Raw genomic sequence first — 18,462 nt, forward strand, 5'->3', positions numbered from 1 at the left:
TACAATACATGTTGCAACACACACAAAAGCAAACTACAGTAACTGCTTTCATTAATATCATACTAAAGGACTAAAGAGTTTCTGGGAAGTGAAATCTCCCCACTTTAATTTCTACAGTCCACAACACACTTGTTCAGCCTGCTGTTATTCCTATTACATAACAAATCCCAAAACCCAAATACAATCTCCGATACAATAGACATCCAAGAACATGAACCTGGAAATAGCAAAATACAGTTTCAGAATGCTTGCAGGTTGTTACAGGTTTTTTTAAAAGAACATTTGATTTGAAAAAGACATATATTAAGTTCGATGGCTGGCAATGGTCCCCTGGATAATCTGTCATACTTTTCTTCATATGAAAATGGGTACTTTATTTTTTTGTGTAGTGCTGAAAGCAAAGAAGCAAAGATTATCTGTAAGAGACCATGAGAAAATCATCAGCATGACAAAAGGCCCTGCAATGTTTTCCAGCTCTGTCAGCTATATTATTTGTCAAGTTAATGTGCAAGATGGAGGAGAAATAAAAGAAGCTAGATCCGAAGAAAAATAAAAGAGAAAATTGAATTCATGCCTGAAAATATTTGCTTGATAATTGTGCAACTGTCCAAAAGCAAACCCAAAATAGAGTTCCACGTAGGAGTGTTAAAGTTATTGATTCAATACAGGTATTATTAGGAAAGGAACTGCAGGGGAGACTGTGGAGGACTTTGGCCTTGCTGTCCAATATTCATAGAAGGCTGTAGTTTTAGAGTAGTACTCTACTTTTATTCTCTGCCAGGCCCCACTTTCAGACCAATGCACTTACCTACTGAAGGCTAGTTCTGAGGGAATCCCAGGTTCCATGTAAGTCTCATAAATACTTACTTTAAAAATTCTACAAAAGTTCCAGTACAGGCTAGTGTTTAGAGGTTTAGAACAGGCCAGCAGTGTGCCAACCCTGTAAGACTGCAACCCTTAAAATTTTGGACTTCTGTGGGACTTCTACTCCTAACCTGCTTTTATACTATTGAAAATTCTACCAGATATGTATGAGATGAATAAAGACATGGACTCAGCTGCGAGAGGGTTATAGTCCAGGCAGATGTATACTTACCCACAATATTACCAAAGAAATAAACACCAAACAGGTGATCTGTGTCAAGGGCCAAAGACAAAGTACACATAAGCAGTGGATGCTTTCACCAGCAACCAAATTCTATTCACCTGCAGCTGGCAAGAAATTAATCTTCAAAGCCTGCCTAGTTACTGAAAAAGATTATAATGTTACCATCAACTGCTCGGAGTACAGTGTACTTGAGAGACTGCTGTGAATTCTATCACTTTCCTCAAAAAAATTAAGATTATTCAGAACAAAGCCAAGCTTGGTCAATTATACCACTTAATGACCACAACAGTTCCCCCAGCTGTGGTCTCACAGAGTTTTGAGAAAAGCCTGTCATGACAGGGGAGAGTAAAGGCTGTTTCGGACACAATCTGTCAGTTTCATAACCCTTCTTTCACCACCTTACTGCCATCACGTTCCATGTTTCGAATGACTAGTATGTAAGGGGTGAAGGAACCAGATGTTAATACACACTTCAGAGATGGTTCCTCACCATGTTGCTTTGGGAAGAATGCAGTATTTCACTTCTTTTGACTTGAATGGCAGATTACAGTTTAGTGAGGATTAATACTAAGAATCTCAAAAACTTTGCCTGCTTAGTAGCAGTCTTTCGTATGGTTATCTTATTTTAACAGCCCCACTCAATCTAAATAGGGCCACGTGCACAAGAAGTAATAGCATAAAAGCGGTCACACAGCAGTGGAAATAAGAGCAGTGGGGAATATAAACCTAAGAAAGGATCACTGCCAAGTTCAAACACCTAGAACTCCAGCTTTCTCAGTTTCTGTAATATCATTTAGGCCAAAGCCAAGCCGAAGGGAAAGCATTAACACACACATAGGAAAGCTCAGCTGCCTCTCCACAGAGCAGCCAGAACCAAGAAGGTCAGCCATGAAGAGAACACAGCCCAGCTCAGCTGGAGCTGCTGCTGAATTTCCAGGGGCCGTAAAGCTTCAGGCTTTGGAGCACAGCTTGCTTTATCTTCAGCTCCTCTAGGTTTTAATTCCTCAGTGAGGTGACAGGGTCAAGATTTTTGCTTCATGTATAAGCTTTGGCTTTTAGAGTAATGGCTACATTAGCCTCAGAGAAATTTTTACGTTTCCTTTTAATGGAAAAGAAAAAAAAACACAGCTTTTTTTGTTACTTTTAAATGAAGTATGAACTCCTATCCCTTCTGTTTTTAGGGCCTACTTCAGCCATGCCATGGGGTAGCTTCACATAAAGCTTCTCCCTAGAATAATTTCCCCTAAAGAGACAAAAAGGATTTTCAAACTCTAAAGAAGCTAAATCTGATTAGAATAAAAATCAGAACACTCACCTTTTCAAACAGGAAACTCTCCAAGTAACTAGATTGGAGGAATAAAACTAGTTTAGAAACCACTCCTCTCCACAGCCGATATTCCTTCAGGGGGATCCTGACTCCTCCCTCACTCTGTCTTCCTAAAGGGCAGCCATCTTCAGAGCACCCTCCCCAGGGCTCTCCCAGAACCTACCTGAGAATCCTGCAGCTTCACCGAGTCCTGCCCTGGCCCTTGAGCTCTCTAAAAGCTCCTCCCAAAACAGCTCACTTGCTCCCCTGAGTAGGACCCCACCTGAGGCTTCATGACCCAATTCCTCCTCTCTTTACAGGCAGCAGCTGTAACTGTTGTAACTGGTAACTGCTACCATCAGATGTACTAAGGTGACAGACGAGCAGAGGTGGAGGCTGGGCTGACTTCAGGCTCCTAAATTTCAGAAGACAATTTTGAATGACTCAAGTTTAACTTAATTCCAGAGAAACCTAAAATCAGTAGATCTTTAAGTTATAGGCACATAAGGAGACTTTTGTGCATGTGTTCAGGGAAAATAAACAGCAGCAAGCTCTCAAGTACTGGTATGATCCTGAGATGGGTAAGGGCACAGCTAAATTTTCAGTCCCCGAAACAGCAGTTAAATTAATTCATAAACATAGCTTTTGCACAATAGCCTATAAAAGGAGTGGAGAAGTCTCTGGGGAAAAATCCAACAACAAAAGGGGAATGAGATCCCAGTCCTTTTCATCCCACACAGCTGTAATTAAATCCTTGACTGGACACCTATTCTGTCCCTCCAGTGAGGCTTGCCTCCTGCACTCAAGGGAATGGAAGATCTACTTGTCCACGGAAAGCAAGGAAGAGAAAGAGAGAGTGAGAATACACAAAAGCCAGTGCTAATGACACCAAAGCTATTTAAGCAGAGGAGAGAAGAAAGGAGCCCTAGTTTTGCAGCTGCTTATGCATTTTCCATTTATGAATATTATGGTAACTTCTACAATGTTAGGTTCTTAAGCAGCTTCAGCAGAAGAGAAAGGAAGCAGCTTTCCATTACATCTCCCTCCATACTGTCTATGCAGCAGAGCTTATTGTGCCTTCCCAGGGTTTGTGTCATTTTTCATCTGTTTATCTACTATATCTTTTTTTCATAGTAACAAAAATTCTGCTTCCAGAAATAGCAAAAGAGCAAGATTCTAATAGAGAGCATAGTGGGCTGTGGGGAAAGAGTTGGTATAAGCATGCACCTGCGTCATGTTCACATGTGCTAAAACTAAAACACAGCTGTTTGGTTTAATTTTAGGCCTACTAGCCTTGGCAACATCCCTTTTATCTTCAATGTCTAATTATAAAGCCCTAAGTGCCAATACTGTTAACTGCTTCAGCACTGAATGCTGTTGTTTCACTGCACCCATGAAATGCATTCAGTACGCTGGCCTTACTTGGCACAGCACTCTTAATTCTCCGCTCTTTGAGTACATAATACCTAAGCAGCTGCTTCCTCATTACCACATAAAGAATCTAAAAGGTAATAAGTATTTTTAGTTGAGTTCAGTGCAACTCAGACCTGAGCAAGACACAGAAAATGATGGGCCTTTTTTTTTTTTTGGTGTAAAAGACAAAGAATTCAAAATTGAACTGTCATTTCTAATAACTCCATCTATTATCAACAGGCAGTAAAAAAAGTCAGGTGGTGTATAGCTTAGCCTTTTTCACATTGCTCTTTAAAGTGACTTTGTTATTTATTTTCCTTCTATCAGATAACACTGCAGCATAAACAAACCAGTAGGCTACAACAAGGCTTTTACCATCAGTCAGATTCTACTGCCTGTGTTGTATCTCCTTCCTCCAGAATTCAGACCACACCACTCCTCCTCCATCCAACCCCCTCTCCCACCATCCTCAGGGCTATTTAACTACTTAGCAGGAACGAGCTACAGCTGCACATCATCCATGCCAATCAACCTGCTGCCTTCCAGGCAAGGCCACAGCTGCATGTTATCAATGCTGATCAAACCACTGCCTTCGTTCCTCTACAAGATAATACACCAAAATCTCCAAAAAGATAGCAGACTTTGCAAACACACACAAAAAAATTTTTTGCAGTCATTTCAATTACTGTTTTCTCAGGATAGTGAGAAAAGATGTAAAGTAAAGATTACAAAAATCACTTCTGAAACCTGACTGGCAAAATGTTTTGTTTCTTTTTAACCTATAATCTGTAAAAAGTAGTTTTATAAATATTCTTAGAAAAAGGGAGAACAGCAATATAAACTTCTATTCACAATCCTTAAATTCTGGAGGCCTCAACTGCAGGAGGCTGCCAGTCCTGTAGGTCTTAGTATCAGCTGAATAGATTTAGTATTACTGCCTCCATGAACTGCTTCTAAAGACATAAATTACTCTCTTCTCCTGAAACGAAGTTTCTCATGAATAACCTCAAACTCAACTGGTTTTCTTTCAAAACTTTTCTTACAACTCTGTTACCCCTCTGCAATTAAGGCAGAACACTACCTATCAGGCCCACCAGTAATACCAGTCACGTTGTTTCCTTCTCCATTTCTTCCAGTCTATTTGTATGCATTTTTTAGCCTTTGTTTTAAATTTTTAAAACTGATGTCTTGTGGCAGGGACAAAGATTGTAGTATGTTAATACTATAAACTGTACAGTAACACTCAAAACAATGCAAGGGGGAAACGGTAAAAATTAATGAGAATGCTAGGTGATAAATTCTTACTCTATCCTGGCAACAACATGAAAGGATCAATTCAATGCCATTGTGTCTGCATAAAGAAAAAAAATTAGGAAGAAACTTACAAAATCTGGTTGGCAATTGTCTGACATCATTAATTTAATTTCTTTTTCCTTAAAGCCTACATGAATGAGACATGTAAGCTTCTTGAGATAATCATCTGAAGACAGGAACTTAAACAGGAATGTATTCAGAAGCCACTAACACTCTCAGTAATTGCCCTTTCTTTGCATGGAATTCGTTACCCACTGAAGTTGAACTCAATTACAGTACATTCAGCTTTCCCAAAATCTCAGTGCTTCAGTGATTTTTCAGCTACAACAGGATAAATGCCTACACTTTAGCAAAGAGTACACTCAGCTGGCTTTTTAGAGGAGGCTAGGTCTACTGCATCACCAGCAGTGCTAGTACTGAATCTTGCCACTCCTGATTTTATTTTTCAACTTCAGCTCAGAGTTCAAACTTTATCTTTGATGGTTAAACCTTCACTGAATCCTTTGTTGATGAAAGAGAATCTCAGTGGGTTACACAAGGGAGTTCTGAAGGGGTTCCTCAGGTTGTCTTAGGACTCAGAATGGCATCTTTGTAAATGTTTTTCATCCTTGCACATCACATCTGACTATAAGGCAGACAGAGCACAAAGAAAGAGCTGCTTGTTACAAGCACAGTTTCATCATACTAATATGAGCTGAAACTCCTAAGCAGTCATCTTTATATTTTCAAGGTACACATGAAAAAGATTGTGTGTCAAAACACCAAAAAGCCTTGAAATGTATATGTTTCTTTTTTGTGGTAAAAACTAAGAACAGGTACGTTAACATGACAAACCCTTGAGAGGGGTTTGGGTGCTCTATTTTTCATAGAGCAAGGGTACTTTGAAGAAACTTTGATCATCAATGGGGATAAGACTGCAAGGTTCTCACACTAAGGAAAAAATGGAATACAGAGATACTAAAATGAAAATTAGTTTAGTTGGTGATGGGACATTATAATGAATCTGAGACTATTATCTGAAGGATGACTGATTTGGATACCTGAGAAAGTGGAAGCTCTGACTGACCCTTTTCCTGCCACTGAAAAAGTTTCAGTATGATTTGAACCCTCTTTTCCTCTACAAAGTGGTATGTTTACACTGCAGCTCAGTGAGGACACAAAGGCTGATGTTTCACCCTACAGTCTGAGTCAAATTAGGAACTCCCTTCTGCTGACAGGGGGAAGCTCTGCTTCCCTCACCCATATCTTCCTCCGCAATTTTTGATGCATGTACATTTCTGCCAGTTACCTGGGACAGAACTAACTCTGGGACCTGAAACACGAGGCAAGTTCATTAAAACAAATGTGTACTTATGTAATTATAATCCTATTTTTTATTACTGTTACATACTATTAAATAAAAGTACTATCATAAATTAGATAATTTATATATTACTGGTTCATTAACTGAATCAGATCACTTTGCAATCTCCTGTAAGCTCGGAATATGGAAGTGAACCATGTAGCTGGAAGTCGGGGAGGAGGAAGTGTGGGAATGGCGCAAAGGGAAAAAGGAAATAGGAAGGAGGGAGAGAGGAAGACCTCAAGGCAAGCTGTTAATTCAGTTCAGCAATAATATGAATCAGCTCCTTAAAAGAATACCTCTCCTCTAACCTGCAAAACTTTCATTATACTTATAGAAGCTTTGTATCTTTGCTCTATCATGTCACTGAAAAACCTTACTGGAGCTGTTTGGAAGTTTGGAAGCTACTCAAAAACTAAAACTGGAGGGACAAAGTGTGGCCACGTGACCTCATTTTCTCTAGGAAATGTTATTATGAAATACAATCATGTGAGAGACTGAAGCATCAGCTTGTTCATATGTAGAACCAACACTAAACTGATTAAAATGGCTTATTTAAAGATGGGAATAATCAATACAGGTGGAGATGTAGCAATGATACCTGCAGGGAATTCCTCTGTCAAACACAGTTAATGAAAGACTAATCTGCAAATGCAGGGAACAAATTCCAGAGAAGGAATGATTTTAACACTGAGTTATGTACTAGCTCATGTTTCATCACTTTACCACCGTCTTCTAGAGTAAAAACTGGAGGTAAACAATGAACTTCCATCAGTTTTACACCATGAAAGTAAGATGAGGAATGAGAATAAATGTATGTACAACAAAATTATATTATTTCTGCTATAATGACAAGAGCTACAGCCTGGTTTGTTTTTTGTTTTTGTTTTGGTTTTGGGGGTTTTTTTTGTAATTTAAGGAAAATTAGAAAAATGTAATAAAATGTTTTGAAAATTTGTCACCATCTCACTCATAGTTTTTATTTATGAACAAATCAAGCATTTCAAATGTAGTTTAACATCACAATTTAATGGAACTGCAGTGAAATATTACAATGTTACTTTGTAATGAAGAATGTACAAAGAACTGTAAGTGATATGCCATGCTAATGTCTAATGTCCGCAAAAAAGAAAGGGTTTACTGTGAAATTCAGATATTCAACCACTTATTTTTCTGTATCTAGCAAGCAAGAATTCTGTCATTTTAATTCAAAATCTCTATAATGAAATATTTAAAGAGTAGGAATTACTATATACCTTAATGTTCCTCCATGCTATTCTGATTTGTCTCTAACAAATGTATAACTGAATATGACTTACCTTGAAGTAGAGCTGCAATTTGGAGTGACTGCTGAGATGGATGTTCTTTAAGAATATCTAAAACTGTTCTACCCAAACTGTCCTTTATGTTGGTATCAATTCCTGAAAAAGAAAATGATCTGTGGTGGAATTTTAACCCCAAGTGCTTTGGATTATAAATGTGGCATATTAGATGCAATTAACTGGCAAATTGAATGCAAGCAGTTTTACAAATGTAGCAGATTAACAGCTGTGTTATAGTTGAAGTACAGCATCCATTTCTGTTCAAAGCCTGAGTAGCCTAAAATTCACATGCTGACATGGATTGGGTTTATGTTTCTGTAACCCATAGGGATATAAAGTAAGCTTCTTAAATGAAACTTGGGATTATTTTAACAGGCTGTTCCTAAGAAACATCCATCCTGAAAATAATATTTTATAAAATGAAGAAATTCTCTACATGTTTTTCCTACATTCCTGGATTCTAATCCTCCCCAAACTGCTCTGATTCATTGGGGACTTTCTAGTCTATAGTACCAGTATGTGTTTTGGAAGCAATACTGAAAAAGTTATTAACCTTAAAAGTTTTGTATTTCATCGTGACATGTTCAAAATTCATGATCTGAGTAGACTGGAATGCCCATATGTAGTACAAGGGCTCTGTGAACAGCCAGAGCATTTTCTCACAGACTGTTCAGACTGTGAACGTAAGTATAAATAAGTTTGAGGATAATCCTTTACAGGTCTCAGAGAACCTGTTGGACATGATCCTGCATGACTCTCCACCTTTGCCTTGTAGGGGCTACTTTGGTATTTGTCTTGTGAAAGAGTTATCTGTTTTCTCACTAACAATAAAGCCAAAATATTGCTGGGCTAATTAGCAGTGGCAGATGATTTTCAGAGGCCAGACACACCAAAACTTACATCCCTTCCTTTGCAGTAGCTACTTATAACATCTTTTGAGTCTTTTTTGAAGCAGAACTAGATAAAAAGGGATTGTTAGATAAAAAAGGCAGAAAGCTGTGAGTGTTGCTGAAGTGCAGAGCATTTGGGGCTGGAGTTCACAGTGAAGATTCTCCTCCACTGTCTTGTACAACTGTACTCTGTCAGAGGCTATAACGTGTACTAATCTAGAAGAGGTACTCTTTAGCTGGGTCTAAGGGCTTCCTATGTTTGTGTGATGTTCTCCAGACCTTCCTCTTTTAGGTGAACTAGCATAAGAAGGCCCTGCCTTTTTGAGGGCAGGTGAAGATCCCTTTCTATGTCCTTGTTCATTCAAACAGGAGAGCATCTTGGAAGGACTTTTTCTTCTGAAAACAGATTTCAGATCAGGTATGCACTAGCTAAGATTCAAATGAGGAGCTGTGAGTAGGACATACCTTCTTTTGCAATATATAACCCCACAAGCACTGATAAAAAAGATCAATATGATCCCTTAGTGTAAATCCCTAGAAATCAGAGAGGTAATTTCTAGAGATTTTCATTTTCATTGGTCTTCTCATTTATCTGAGAATACCATTGTTTAGGTAAGTAATTCACCTGCAACAATTCTGAAACTCAAGTACTAGATGGGTTTGTTGGGACTGTATATACCTGTTCTCCTGTCCTTTCAGGGAAAATACAATTCCTGCAGATACAGTGCCTTCCCATCTCTTCACGGGCACTCAAAGTTTATCCAGGAAATAAAGGAGGAAGCAGGATGATGTGTTTGTTAGGAATAGCTAAGTGAAGGAAATAAATATGAACATGAGTCTTCCGGCCTCTAGATCAAAGAATATTCTTGGCTGTCTTCCAGAGCAAATAACAAAATTTTATGTAGCCATTTTTTTCTCAGAATACATTAATCCTGAGAATACCGTGACATATACTGTGTCATATATGGAATTTCTGAGTCTTAGTAAAAACATTCCTTTTCTTCTCTGTGTATAGTAATTTCTTATTCTAAAAGAACACTGTTTTAAGGAGGGGTACATGTGATTAGATTTGCAAAGGCTGAGAAAGGTAACAGTTATTTGGTATCTGTTCAGCGTTTCCTGTAAATCAGATTTACCTGTTTCAAGCAAAATGCGTACTACCTCCACCTTTCCAAATAGAGCTGCTTCATGTAGTGCACTCCCTTTTTCTGTCTAGAAAAAAAAAATGTTGTGACATTTAAAATGCAAATTAAAATACCAATGAATCCTTTTGAAAAGAACACATTTAGAAAAGAACTATTTATTTTTCCCCTCTATTTCATATAAACAAAAAAAACCACTGAATGGGCAAGAACAAATACTACCATCATTTTTTTATTATTATTCAAGATAACAATATAAATGCTATCAGTTCTACTGTAAAAATTAATAGCTATATAAGAAAAAAATAGTAGGGAAGTAACACAACTCCCAATTAACAACCCTGCATTTGTGTAAAATTTCTAAACTCCTATTATAGGCAGTGAAAATCTTGGCAATACCTTCAATGAAACATAGCTGTTCTGCAGTCAGCCAGTTTACATGTGGACATCTACACTTAGGTGTTTTAATCTGAAACTTGATCACATCCTAGAAGGTCGACTCAGTTGCATGGTGAGAGATGCCCTAGGATACCCCACCTGACCTGCAGCTGATGCTTCAGTTGATGCTCACAATTGACCTGCGTCATACCTGCCCCATACAGTTGTCTTGGATACCGTAAGGCACCTCCAACAGCATTAGATGCCTGTGTTTACATCATTTAAATTATACCTTAGATGTCTGTGAACCTGATTTTGAAAATTTCTGTGACACAAAATTCTTTGTGAATGGACTTTCGCTCAAATAACATTTACAGTACCAAAACCCAAACTACCTCTCTTAACAAGCTACTTTCCTTAGTACTTTATACTGCTGGCTGTTACTGAAAAATCTGAACAGGATGCCTTTCCATACAATAATATTAGCACTAGCTAAATCTCACTGAATCTCTGGTTCATCCCTGGGTTTTTTTTTGAAAATAAATTAGATTCTGAGTGGTTTTTATTTGTGGGCAAATGTTAAAAGATTTTACTGCTTGAATTTGGGGTTTTTTTACATTTTATCCAAATGCACTGTTGCGCTTGCTATGGTGGAAAGACTTTAAAAATACGCAAAAAAAAAATCACTCTGAAATAAAATAGTGAGTAATTATTTATTAGTTGTATCAGAATGCACCACTGTTACAGTGATGCAATGACAGGCTATTTATAAGTGATCAGAGATCCTCAGATGGGATGTGAGCACACAGTAAGTGTACATATGTCCTACAAACTGAGCCTGAAAACTCTTTGTTATGTCCATAATAGGAACACTCACTTTTTATCTTTCCTCATACTTAGTACATGGACATATAAAGTAGAGCATGCTCAATGTCATTTACATCCAGCACATCAGGTATACTAACAGTATAATGGAGAGGAGAAGGAAATCAGTAAGAGAACATACATATGAAATACATATCTCAAAACCATTTCTAATCTTTCCATTTTCAGAAGCAATGCAGATGAATATTCACAGACTTATTCTGAACAAGAAGACTAAATATTCGGATTTATTTGGAGATGGCTTCAGAATCCTTTACTCAAACAATATCTACAGGAGTTTTCCAGTAACTGCAATTGACTTTAACACTGGATAACTCTGCAATGACATAGTGCAACCACAAAAGTACATGCAGAGCTTACGGTGCAGCTCAGAAATTTCTGGGAATGAAAACAATTCTCAGAAAAGTCCCTGACAGCTATAGGTCTAATTACTGGAAAAGGCTTGACATCAGCAGTCTTGAAAAAAGCTTTGATACAACCTATTATCCTCTTCAGTATTTGTGTGGATATGGCAATTCCTTTGGTTTGTTTCACTTACTGACGTGAATAAATCTCAAGACTATTGGGTGGACCTGCTACTGTTAACACAGCTCCCTGTCAGCACAGATGTGAAGTACATCTTTGACTTCCAAAATATTTGACTTTAGAAAGACAGGTGATGAAATTCAAAAGCCCCACTGGGGAGAAGTTTGGCATGGTAACCTGCCAAAGAACACCAAAATAGGGGCTCAATCACAGCTGATCACTCACTGTTTTGAGGGAAGAGGAATGTCTCTCTCATATTTGAACATACTCACTACAGTTGAACATATTCTGTTGTATTTGAATATGTACCAGCAATGTGTCCTTGCAGCAAAAAAGCTAACGGTATCCTGGGCTGCACTAGGAGGAGTGTTGCCAGCAGGTCAAGAGAGGTGACCTTCTCTTCTATTCACCACTGGTGAGGTGGTGTCCCAGGGTACTCTGTCCAGTTCTGGGCTCCCCAGTACAAGACAGATACGGAGCCACTGGGGAGAGTCATTAAGATGATGAAAAGACCGAAGCATCTCTCCTGTAAGGAAAGGCTGAGAGAGCTGAGACTGTTTAGTTTGGACAAGAGAAGGTTCACAGGGGATCTTATCAATGTGTACAAATATCTGAAAGGAGGATATAAAGAAGACTGAGCCAGGGTCAGTGGCATCCAGTGACAGAAGAGGTAATGGGGAAAATCTGAAACACAGGAGGTCCTGATTGAACATAAAGAAATATTTTTTGCTGTGCAGGTGACTGAGCTCTGGTACAGATTGCCCAGGAAGGTTATAAAGCCTCAATCCCTAGAGATATTAAAAATCTTAACTGAACATGGTCCTGGGTAACCTGTCTAGGTGACCTGGTTGGACATTGGGGTTGAACAAGATGAACCCCAGAGTTCCCTTTCAACCTCAACCATTCTGTGATTCTGCCAGGGATAACAATTAGTGATGTATACACCAACAGTGAAATACACAGAAGTTCAAATGTTATAGGAGGCCTCGGCACTAACTTTTAGTCCTACTGAGGATGAACTGCAGATACAGAAACCAGCTGCACCTTAACTAAAATTGTAGAGATCATTTTGTATTAATATCAATATAAGGAACCTTTCCAATGGAAAAAAATAGGCATACTTTAGTGACAACAGCCATCCAGAATCCATTGCTGTGGCACGATTTAAGACAGAAAGATTAATGTTCCAGCATGCTGAATCAACAGCTTTGATGACAAGGAAGAGGATCTATTCTCAGACTCAGTTTGGGGATGGAAAAGATCCTGATACGATAATTATCAGAACTGGCAGCGGTCCTTTCTATTGATCAGAATTCCCCACTGGAGGAAAGGCAAGTAATATTTTCTTCGACGAAAGCATACATCTCATAAGAAATGGAATGAAAACTAACATAAGAAGAGGAAATTTCCTGTAGATGTCCAAGGCAAACAAATCTATCTGGAGACAAATTAAGAGCTAGAAGATAGTTCTGTAATAATGAACCAAAGCTCTGCTACGCATAAAGGGAGTTGAGAAACTTAAGCCACCTACACACATAATTCATAGCGTTGGGAGAGGAATCCAAAGCCAAAAGTCATTTTTTTCATTTTATACTTTCTCACTTTGTCTATTCTACCCTGATATTTCCTGTCATATCCAAACATGATCCTGTAATGCTTTACAGGCATTCTGCACCGCCCTGAATTCTGGGGCAGTCTCTGCTTTACAAACTCCAAGCTATCAGACAATGCTATTGAATGCCATATCCCAGAAATTAGATACATATTACAAACAGTGTGTTCAAAAGAGGAATTTGAAAGGCACGCCATATAAACAGTGGAATTACCTGTCCACTACATAGGTGATTTTCTGAGCAAGAAGGGAAATATCATCACGAAACTGTACTAAAATCAGCCTGGGAATATGGAGATTGAAAGCACACTTGTAAGATGCAGATGTGTAATCCTGCATGAGATGTCACAAAGATGAATGCTGACATAAATCTTGAAAGCCCTAGGCAGGATTTCACGGTAATAGTGAATAACTAACGAGTGAATCAGATCCCTCGACCCAAAAACTGTCCAGAAGGCAGAAATGTCCTTGTTACCAGAGAGTTCAGTTACAAAACTCCATTTTAACATAGGGAAAATGCTAAGCCTCAGGATGAATAGGGCCAAGAGAAACTCACAGGACTGGCTAAGTAGATAATGTAACTCTTTGTAAATGTACATGTGGCCTACTACTTGAAGACAGAAATAATGTTGGGTGTTTTTTTTTTTCTTGTGCAATAGAGCACATTACACAAAGGGGAAGGATCAAAAAATTTAGTTGCAAATAATTTCTATATGTTATTTAAGATGTGCTAGAGTTTTTATGTAGATCTTTCTCACTTATAATGGTGTACCTACGCGCTAATATACTCTTGTTGTCTATATTACAGCAAGCAAATTTAAGATTTATAGACAATATTCACTGCTTTACTTCCTGAAGCTTTCATTGCCTTGGATCAGATTTTCTTAGCAAAGTGAACACTACCATTATATTTGGAAATTCTTCCACAGTGATATTTAATGCAAAAACTGTTAGTATGTTTTTATGAACGCAGTGAGGTAAAGTCTGCTTGAGTTTGCAACAATGGATTACATATAGATTCCCTGGCATAAGGTTTCTGTATATGAAATATACAGAGCTATAGCACAAATTGCACTAAGCATATAATAAAACAGTCCCTGCCCCAAGTAGCTTACAGCTAAATACAGGTACAATGTCACAGCTGGACACACAAAGCAAGCAAGGACAGAAGGACATTGTAAATAGGAACACCAGGATACACAAATCAACTTGGTGTACAATTTGCAGGCCCACTTAAAAGTATCAAGTGTTTTATTAATTGGAGATTTTTTTAAAACATGTAAATATGCAAGAGCTTATAATTAAGTCACTTGTATAGTCCTTATTCATAGGCATTTTACTATCATTTTGATATGGATTTCAGACATAATCTGCAGGATGCAATGGTAGCTTTGCAAATTGATTCACAGAATATCCTCCATACATAGTGACAGCAAAAAGGAAGGGGCATAGCTCTTTGCAGAACTACAGTGATAAGCAATGGAAATTGCCATCGTTATTGGAACAGACAGGGAAGGCAAACAGGGACAGCTGAAAGTTGGTAGAGCAGAAGGGGCCAAGTTTTTAAGGTATTTACAATTATAAAACTACTGTTTACATGAAACACACTGAACTGTGCAGTATCTTATTTTACTGAGGGCCCAAAATCTATCACTCACCAAAACCTGTGTATTTTTCATATTTCAATTTAAATGAAAACTTCAAAGCATAAAGAGATGAAGCAGATTTGTATTGCCCACTTCTAAATAATGTCAGATTGAAGAATAATGGATAGACCTGGGAAATGAATAAAATGTGTGATTAATTCAATCAAAAATTAAATGCTGTCGTTTATTAGTCCAAATATTTGCTATGATTAAAACTGCTTAGGGAGTACAGAAGAGAAGGATAACATGGCTAAAGTAAACTTCCCATTTAAACAAATAAATATTTATAATTACAGAGTGATAGCTGATAGGCTACTTATATAATTGTCTCTCAACATTCTGAGAGCTCTTTACTGCTGAGAAGCTGAATTTATTTAACATGTATGAATGTGTACAATTTTATTTACCACATGGGATTAAACTTTTTATATTGCTCTTTCCCAATCAATGATGCAGAGCAATTTAATTAATATTAAAAGAGCTGAGTTCAGTTTTAAGTAACAGGCTGGTATTGTATGCTCTGCTCAGTTTATTAAGTTGCCAGTAATCATCAACAAAGAATTTTTCAAGGTTATAGAAGTAATAAGTTAACAATATGTACAGAGTCAACTTGCCAGTATGCTAAGATGCTGAATGAAAGGGAACATATTGACGGACAATATGTATACCGGTGAGAAAATAAATAAATGATATTTCCTTATGGCAAGTAGGACAAACATAGAAAAAACAAGATTACCCAGTGCAAATTCAAATAAAATAAAATCAAATCCCCCTTGCCTAAGAATAATTGAGAAAATAAGAATACAAATTACTTAAAACAAATTAGATTTTTTTTAAAAAAGAGAAAAAATGTCCTCGAATTTTAGCATAGATGGCAAACAGATTAGCATAACTAAAAAAAATCTCTCATTTCTTAAAAGACGATTGTACAAAATTTGCAGCCGCTGTATTTTTAAAAGACCAGTGAAAAACTTTTTAGCAAAACTATAGATAGAAATGGCTTAGGAGAATTCACAGCAGTGCTAAAATTATCTAGATTACATAAGAGGAGGAACACATTTCATAAAAGCATTGTGTAATATTCAACCCTCACATAACCCTCAGTCTGTAAGTTGCCATGACAGAGACTATTTTTCTTCAATTATTTGATTTCTTAAGCATCAGTTCAGGCATCAGTTTCTTATTTTTTCCTCATTCATTCGCTAGAGGTAGAAGAGAAATTACACACTAAGAAACATGTATTCAAGTGTTGTGTTATGTGTTGCTTTAGCATTAAACTTTTCTAAAATACTGAAGATGTAGTAACAGTAAAGGACAATTGAAACAAAAGAGCTGCCTGTATTACCTGCCTGTATTACTTGATATAATGCAAGTATATCACTTTGTAGAAAGGAAAATCAATACCAAATTGAATTGGAAGCAAAACAGCAAACCAGAGGAAAAAAAGTGTTTCAGTTTGAAAGTTTGAAGCAAGTAACAATGTTAACTCAAAGTATACTAGACCTAGTAAAAATAGCAAAACAATTTTACCTCATTTTCAAGGCATCTGAGAATATCCATTTTTAATTGTAAAATATGTTAACATTTTTTGGTTTGCTCTGCTGTTGTTGTGGGGGTTTTTTAACCTATCCTTTCTTTCCCGTTTCACATTCTTTTTCTCAAAAGTTGAAAAACTTTGACCTTGATGGAAGAATCCAGAAGTAACAAAAGTGCATGGAATTCAGGTGTAATTTTTCTATATAAAATGGAATTATGTCTATAAAGGCATTTTATTAAATGCACCTAAAACTTAAAATAGTTATAAAACTTAGTCAAAGTTTAGGCAAAGTTCACAAGAATTATTAAGTCACCTATTGGTAAAGAATGCCTGGAGATGACTCTAAAATAGATGTAATTATGTTTGGTTGGTTGGTTTATCTGAAAATAGATATAAAGCTGGAACAACCTTAATTCAAACCATATTACGTATACCTAGACAGAAAGAAGGCTACTTTAAATCTGAAGATAAAATACACTTCAAAACTCACAGTGCCATCAATCAAATAAAGAAAAATCATAAGACTGAGGCAAGACTTTACACATAACAGAATCAGGTCCTCTGTAATTAAAAGGCTTGTACGCTCTCCACTACAAAGAATCGGAGCTAAAATTTACGACTGCTGTACCTTGTATCTGTTCCCATCTATGCCTCTTTTATTTAGTTATCCCTTTTACACCATTATAACTTACTGTGCATAGAACTAGATGCACCAAACAGCTAACAGGTTGGAGTTGGTAGCTGCAAGAGTGTGTTCTTTTAGATTTACACAAGTGTTTAGAAAAGCTAAAATTCAAAATTATTGTTTAATAACTTTGGGTTTAGAATGGGATAACCTTGGGAAAATGAGTTTTCAGTCAAACATTGTTTCAGTTTGCTATGACCATTAAGGACCACAGCTTCAGCAAAGTCGGCTTAGTATCATTAAAGCCAACGTTGTAAAAAAAAAATAAAATATATATATACATCTACATGAGACTTAATATGATTTTTGTATATACATTTCTCAAGACAACATTATAATATACACTCAGCTTTGAAGACACATTTTTCTTGAGTTATCCCTTTGAAAACGTAATTTGGATTGTAAAAAATAAATCTGTATTATATACCACCTTACAGCATTTCTAACAAAGTAAATGCAAGTGTATTTTACAAGAAAAAATGGAAGCTATTTCATTTGAATGATATCTAGTGAAGGGAAGAAAGAAATTACACACTAACTTGGCAGCTGACATCCATTCCAGCCTCCAGAAGCACCTGTACAACAGCTTTGTGACCATTACGTGCAGCAAGATGCAAAGGAGTGTGTTTTCTTGTATTACAATTCATCAGGTTTGGATATGCTTTGATGATCATTTTTACAACACGTAGACGTCCATAAAGTGCTGCAAGATCCAGAGGTGTTTCTAGTTTGTTGTTCCTTATTGTAGGGTCTGTCAGCTCTTCTAACAGAACAGCAACTACTTCTGAATGACCATATTGAGCCGCACAATGCAGTGCTGTTTCATTTTCATTGTTCTGTTAAAACAAAACAAAAGCTTCAGGAATTCATGTTTGATCACACAATAGAACTACTCGGCTTCTATATTTTGCCTCCGTGAAATCACTACACAGGCAGGGTTTGCAATACAATGTATGGTAATGTATGTTAAATGCTTCAGATGATGCCATTAAAATTATACTATTAATTAATTAATTAATAATAAAATACAAAATACTAATTAATACTTCAGCTTTGTGGCTTTCAAGCAGATCAGGTCCCTGTGTGTCTACATGGTTCCCAATCCATTTTTAATAACATGCTCCAAAAAACCCTGTTGGCTCATGATATACCGAAATCTTTAACCCTCCTTAATTCAACTGTTCCTCAAATCATAGTTGAGGCCTTCTCTTAGAAATACTCTGACACTTAGTTTAAGTCTCTTTTCTCAGTTTAACTGGTTTTAAATCATAGCAGTTTCTTTAGAGTAGAAATTACAGAGAAAAACTGTGTAATGGAAATGCATCAGGCACAAGACTAGTTTCCTGTATCACCGTAG

At 37.0% G+C, this 18,462-nt stretch overlaps 1 protein-coding gene across 4 annotated transcripts in view; it reads right to left on the reverse strand.

The window, feature by feature from the left end:
- Positions 1-18,462, reverse strand: part of ANKS1B (ankyrin repeat and sterile alpha motif domain containing 1B) — a 441,494-nt gene that overhangs the window by 358,933 nt on the left and 64,099 nt on the right. For all 4 annotated transcript variants that reach the window (XM_027812345.2, XM_027812343.2, XM_027812342.2 and 1 more), the window contains exons 4-6: positions 17,645-17,941; positions 9,832-9,907; positions 7,803-7,904 (exon numbers count right to left, since the gene is read on the reverse strand). In XM_027812345.2, the coding sequence (XP_027668146.2) occupies positions 7,803-7,904; positions 9,832-9,907; positions 17,645-17,941 (475 nt within the window). The remainder of the gene's footprint in view (positions 1-7,802; positions 7,905-9,831; positions 9,908-17,644; positions 17,942-18,462) is intronic.

The sequence above is a fragment of the Falco cherrug genome, chromosome 5 (assembly GCF_023634085.1).
Source record: "Falco cherrug isolate bFalChe1 chromosome 5, bFalChe1.pri, whole genome shotgun sequence".
Taxonomy (NCBI): domain Eukaryota; kingdom Metazoa; phylum Chordata; class Aves; order Falconiformes; family Falconidae; genus Falco; species Falco cherrug.